The sequence below is a fragment of the Charadrius vociferus genome, unplaced genomic scaffold (assembly GCF_000708025.1).
Source record: "Charadrius vociferus isolate BGI_N301 unplaced genomic scaffold, ASM70802v2 scaffold324, whole genome shotgun sequence".
Lineage (NCBI taxonomy): Eukaryota > Metazoa > Chordata > Aves > Charadriiformes > Charadriidae > Charadrius > Charadrius vociferus.
This window is the reverse complement of record NW_009648041.1, coordinates 842,141-848,797: the sequence shown is the minus strand read 5'-3', so window position 1 is coordinate 848,797 and position 6,657 is coordinate 842,141. Positions and strand designations below refer to the sequence as shown.

Here is a 6,657-nt window from a genome sequence, read left to right as displayed (position 1 = left end):
GTGTAGTTTCTCCACGCGAAAATACTGAAGTGTTTTACAGGGTTGGGAAGGTGGTGGAGCTCTTGGGAACAAGTGAAGCTTTGTGAAAGCCTGGAAATATTCTTGTGGGAGCTGTGGTGATCGTTAAAGCAAATAAATCGCTAATTATTACGAATTTTTGTTCTGTCCTGTCTTCCTTTACCATTCTTCTTGTGTCATTCTCATACCAACAGATTTTGAGAAGAGAGGAAAGAAGGAAGTGTGTCCAATACTGGATCAGTTTCTTTGTCATGTTGCTAAGACTGGAGAGACCATGTAAGTGTGACTTTTTTGGTGATCTTCAGCTGTAGCTTAAAACATTTCTGCGTTTTACATCAGTGAGATGCTACCTGGATTCTCTTTTTGTCTGTAGATTGCTTCCATGAGCGAAATGAACTTGCCTTAGTCCCCGTTTAATTGTAGATGGGTCAGTTTTGTTTGCTGGTAGTTTTATCTAACAGGGAGACTCTTTGTATGGGCTTTGCTCAGGGGGTATCTGTTGGGTCTCGCCGATCCTGCTTGGTACAGTAAACCTGTTGCTATTTCCACATTTTATGTGACGTTCAGTTTTTTTAATGGGAAGTTTATCTTGCTGTTGTAATGTCTGTTGTGTACAGTATCTGGTAGTACTATTTACATGAAGATATGAATGGCTTAGATGATTTCTTTCCAGGCTTTGCATACCGTGCTGTGTGATGATTGCGTCTAAACGCTTTTGATGAAGAGGGGAGGATCACGCAGCTGCTTTCTGCAGAGGAGACCTATGGGAACTACTCTGTGTGTTTCCGTAGCCGCTTGTTTTTCTGCTCGCAGCAGAGTTTGACTCTTCCCGGACTCTCTCCAGCCGGTCCCCCCGGGAGTGTTCCCCCGAAGGGCAGGGGTGGCGGGAGGGAGCCCTGCTGCGCTGCTCCTCGGGGACAGGGACGGGGACGGGGACAGCCGAGCTGGGTGACTTCCTTGGCGGATCACTATTTGGCAGGAAGGGGAAAGGCTTCCCTGGGTGCCTTGCGAGAGATTGCTCACTTTCTGGCTCCCAGGCTGTCTCCTTGTTTTTGAGGCCTAGCGCCAGACTACGGGCTTCAGCAAGAGATGTGTGCTTTTACCAGTGTTTTATTCACAACCAGTGATTGAAGGGGCTTTGTGTAGGTTCTAGAAACACTAACTTGTAAGAGGTTTGTAGGTTTTGGTGAGTGTTTTGTGGGTCTTTTTGTTTGTTTGTTTGTGGTTGGTTTTTTTTTTTTAAGTAGCTTGCTAGTAGTGCTTGAATTAATGGTTTTGAAAGAAAAACAAGTTCTGAAATGTACTTTGCTCTTTGAATAGAGGGCTTTGGCTCAGCAGAAATACACAGCTGTAATGTTTAATATTTTGGTTTAGTACTTATTTTAGGGTGGGCTTACTGTGGTGTGTTTTGTCTGTGTAATATGTTTACAATTTTTTGTGTTTTGAAATATTTCTTCAGGCTGTTTTTGCTCTTTCTGCCACTGTTACATATATTCCAAAATAATTTTAAAGAGTGATTGTATAGGGGCAAGTTTTCAGGAAAATTCTTTCCTATGTGAAACTTGGAGAATGAATAAATTCCTGATTTTATTTCTGTTTGGGAAATCTATTTTTTTAAAAATTATTATTTGATTATTACAAACTATTGCTTAAACCTGAACTGGAATCTATCATCTGAAACTTCATACAGACCCTGGCCTTCTATGTTTCCAGGGTTTTCTTTGGCTTTTTTTTCATGTCTGTAGCTTTTTTCAGCATTCTTGAACCTCTCAGTTGCATTAAGTTGTTTTTTAAAATGTGCTGGATGTAAACATCAAAAGTATCTAATATAATCTGGAGGCAGACATGGAAATATTGTTCCATAATGTTTAATTTGGCCTCCAATTACCTTCAGAAGTCTGTATTTCTTCATCAAATATGCTTCTATTTTCACTGATGTGTTATGTATCAAACTATCAGGAAGAAATGAGTAAAAATTTAAAATCTCATGGTAGACATTCATGTAAAGATTGGTAATGTGCATTGTAAGAACTTATGTTTTTTTTTTTAAGCTGGTACAGCTTGACCACCATAAAAGTGTTCTTGAATACACACACCTACCAAATACGTGTTAATTCAAAATGAGCTAAATATTATTTCCAGTTATGTACAAGTAACTTTATTTAATAGAAATCTGAACTAGCAGGAAATAGATTGCCTTGGAATGGGAAAATGAAATCTAAAATAATAATTTGTAGTGACATTTATTGGGATTTTTATGAAGTTCAGAGCTCAGTTTGAAGAAAAAAAAAAAAATTGGATGGCTAAGTTGGGGGTAATTACGCAAATGGTTTGCGGACTTATTTATTGAAAAACAATGGATCTTATTCAGTCACAGCCTGTTCCTTAAGTAACAAACAAAAAGTACCCGTGTGAGGACCAAGGCAAATAAGGACAACTGAAATGTGAAGTATTTTTGCTTTGAGTTATTAATGTCTCTGGGAGAGTTATATAGTGTACATGGGGGTTCTCTTAGCTTTTCAACTTAATGATGAATCCTGATTTTTAGACGATACAGTGCAGTCTACATCCTGGGTTAAATGTAGTGTTCTCACTGCTCCCCTCCCCTCCCTTCTGGACATAGTTGCAGCAGACCTTGTAAACAATTAGTAATGTTAGTTTGAAAGGGTGCTAATGCAGTAAATAAAAATGACTTTTAATGTTCTCATCAAAGCATGATCATGGCATACATAGCTTGCCTAAGAGATGGTAAGGACAGGCTCATGTAAAGCTGTTGAGTACCTCCCTGCCCCCATTTGTTTCAATGTGCTTATTCATATGAGCGAGTTATGAACAGGTAGATGCAGGTTTAGGTTAGGATGCAATTTTACTAGTATTTCTCTTGGCAGCAGTCTTGGCTAATGCAGCCCTTGTGTCACTGTTTCACTCGTGCTGGTTCAACTCTTTATGTGGCTGCATGGTAACCTAGACCAGGAAACTGCTTGCAGTTGTAAGTAACTTTCCTTTTGGCAGTACTGTTCTTAACAAGGTTCAGTTCATTGATCCAGCTTGTTTTGTCCGTGTGTGTTAACTGGTATGTCAAGCCCCAGTGCAACTGAAGAGGTGGTGCAGGGGAGGAACAAAGGGTGAGAGTTGTATAAGCCAGCACTGCAACCGTGATAAGGCTCTTCAGAGTGTGTCTTTATTTTAATTAAAGTCTCTTTCATTTACAAGGGAGGTCTGGAATAAAAATGTTGCTAAATCTGGTTATATTATCAACATAAAGTTAGTCGTGTTATCAGTACCTTGCAGTAAAAGCCAGATCATGCAATCACGTGTGTTAACTTCATCTATTTGAAGTTTAAGCTACCTTCTTGTGCAAAGTTAACCATTCACTTAATTGTATGCAAGATTGTGGCCTGCATTTACAAAAGCCAGTCTAAACTTCCTTTATTACATGTGAACAGAAGCAAAAGTTTGATTGCTTGGCTACTTCGAAATATTTTTGTTTCTTAACGGTTGCTATGGTAAGACTTAGCCTTAGGTGAAATATAAAGTTAATGGTTCAGCCTCTTTTAATCTTGTGTTGAGTCTTAGGACTTTTTTTCTTTTCAGAGGAGTGATGTGCTCCTTAATTGACTTGACTTTTTACTAAGATACTAATGTGGAATTTCCTTAGTGAGACCAAGTGTTGTCGGGGAAGATCATTATACCCTCTTTTTCTCTAGTTTCTAAGAGATCAGCGTGACTTGCAAAACTGAGTACAGTGAAGAGACAAAATCTGTTAGTCTTAATACATTACTGTATCTGAAAGACTGCTTTAAAAACAGGATATATTCTTGTGCTTGTTTTTTGCATGATACCCACTTAACTATTTTTTCTGAAGTAGAAAAAGCTTTAAGAGACAGTATAAAAGTCACAGTGCTGCAATACTAGAAGTGAAATGCAAAAGTGAAATTTTTTTTGTTCTTCCAAAGAATTCTTAAAGAACGGATATGAAGATCATTTATCAATTGTGATCTTGTGTCTTGTATTTAAAATATGTTTTCTCTGACCTCTTAAATTCTTTTGGATTTAAAATCACTTTGTCTCTTCAATAACAGAAGTGTTTCTAAACCATTTATACTTCACCAAGAAAATCCAATTTATTGGACTGGAAAGGAAAAGTAGAGTTTTTCTTTGGTTCTAAAGTTGAAAATAGGACTTAAAATTTTTGATTGCTTTTGTTTTTTATGACAATTTTCTCTGTGCTTCCCCCACTCCTGCCCTGGGGCAGGCAAGCCATAAAGCATAGTTCTAATGGCTTACTGTAGTGGAAAGTATAATACAGATACTTACTGACAGTGAAGGAATCCAGAAATAAGCAGTGAAGTACCAAAATCTGGGGAAATACAGTATATGAGCAGAAGTGATTAACTGTAAAATAGTTCTTAGGCTTAAGTAGAGAACACTGGCCTGGCCAGGATGTAATGTAGCTATACCAGTTCTTGCCCTTAATGCGGTATAAACAGCTATTAAAACACGTTCTGTTTTTATTTCTTTGCATAGTCAAATTCTTTCCTCAGAGTTTCCCTGGAAGATCTGAAATACTCATTTGTACCTCATCTAAGCCTGAAGACAGAAGTTGTCTCCGAATGCTTTTCTGTAGTTTCTTGGGTCCAGCTTAATACATGTGATTGTAGAGCAAATATGAACATCTATAGTATCATCATAGAATAATGTAAGTTGTAAGGGACTTCTGGAGGTTGTTCAGTCAGACCCTGTATTCCAGGGGCGCTAATTCCAAAGTTAGTTTAGGTTGCTTAGGGCTTTGTGCACCTCTTCTGAAAATCTCCAGCGATGGCAGTTCCATAGCCTCTGTTGGGCTCGTTTTGCTGCTTAACCATGTGTGCTGGGAAAAACGTTTCCCTTGGAGCAACCTGGGACCGCTGCCTCTTGCCCCTTGTTTGCACACCTCTGAAGGGAGTCTGCTTCCATCTTGCCTGTACACAATTACCCCTTCATTGGTGAAAGACAGCAGTTGGATTCCTCCACCATAGCCTTCTCTTTTCTAGACGAAGAGGTGCTGCTTTCCCTTCCCGCCTGGGTTGTGTGCTGCAGCTCTGCTAACCATTTCAGTGGCTGCCTTCTCATCTCGCTCTTTCTGCTCTTTTGCATTGCATGACCCCAAACCGGACATAGTACTGTGGTTATGGACTTGTCAGTGCCAGGTAGAGGGGTATAATCGCTTTCTCTGATACTGCAAATGTAACCCAGTGTGCAGGCAGCCTTTGTCACAGCAAGGCCCTGCTGACAGATGTTCAGCTTCCCATCTACCAGCACAGGTATTGGCCCCAGTACTGACTTCAGGCAACATCCTTTGTGGTTCATTGTGCTCAGTTTTTGGGCCACGTTGACCGCAACCACTGCTGTGTAGGCCTGGTAGGTCCATGGAGTCTGTAGCTATCCAGCTTGGCTACAAAGGTGCTATGGGAGACTGTGCTGTGCGTTTTGCTAAAGCTGAGTTAAGGGTGCCCACTGATCTTCCCTCATCGACATGGTCCGTCGGGTAGATCGGGGATGTTTTGCTGTTGGTAAATTGTATGACTGTAAATTGAAGTTACATAGCCGTAGTTCTGTCAAAGATGACAGCAAAAAGTATTTTTGACCTTTTGATGCTGTACTCTGTGTAGCAGTGAACTTTTTTTTTCCTACTACATTTTTTGGAGCACTCTTTTGGATCAGTTTAGCTTTTATATTATTTTGTTACAGCAGTGAAATAGTTTGTCAGCTGTAGAAAAGATGTGAGTGGAGATATGGCAGCAGTGAACATGTATGAGTGTAAGTTCCTATTCTCACCTTTACTGTTTTAATGATGTATTCTGGACTCTTGTAACTTAAGAAAGGAAATTACTTCACAAATACATAAATTTTTTTATAGCCATATGTCTTTTAGCTTATTTCACATGCTTTAACTTAAGTCTACTTTTTCTCTATAAAGTACGTTCTCTGGTTTTATTCAGCTAGCAGTTTTGGTGCTTGACGTGTATGCTAGCTTGAAAATTTTGTTCTGATTTGGAGGCATATCATTACCTGGAAATCCTTAGAACTATTGAGGGAATGTAGTTCCTTATGACTTTTTTTTTTAATGAAATAAAACAATTCTCCAGTTCCAGCTATAATAAACAGGATAATATTTTTCTGAAAGATGTTTGTGTGCCTTTGTTAGTATGGGCCTCTTCCATTTCCATGTTCTCAGTGAAGCAGAGATGTGAGTAAACTTCCTTACATTGTTTCCTACTATTATTCCTCACTAACTCTGTTCTGCTAAGTGGCTGGAATTATTCCCTGCTAATTCCACTGACACTGTTTTCTGTCTCATAATCCATCGATGCTTCCAGAAGACAGGAATCTCTGTTGAAAAGCCTGCTGATTTATCTTTGTCAAAGATAGTTTAGCGCTTTTACCTATATTATAAACAATTATGTATGTATCAAATATACAGTTGTAGTACTTCAGAGGAATCAGTTGTGATACAGATGAAGTCACTCACTTCTTCAGGAAGTGCACGCTATTGTAGTGTTTAATTTTAAGTGCTGCCACTTCGTGTCTGTTGGGAGTGGGGTTTACAGTATAAAGGTCAAACTTTAACTGCCATTATAAAATGTGTATGATGAACTG

The 6,657-nt window shown here is 39.0% G+C and overlaps 1 protein-coding gene across 1 annotated transcript in view; it reads left to right on the top strand.

Annotated features, from left to right (window-relative positions):
- The first annotated feature begins 214 nt into the window (after nt 1–214).
- Nucleotides 215–6,657, top strand: part of PPP4R2 (protein phosphatase 4, regulatory subunit 2) — a 31,443-nt gene continuing 25,000 nt past the window's right edge. Inside the window, exon 1 of the mRNA XM_009883568.1 lies at nt 215–294. Coding sequence (XP_009881870.1) covers nt 293–294 — 2 coding nt within the window. The 5' untranslated portion in view covers nt 215–292. The remainder of the gene's footprint in view (nt 295–6,657) is intronic.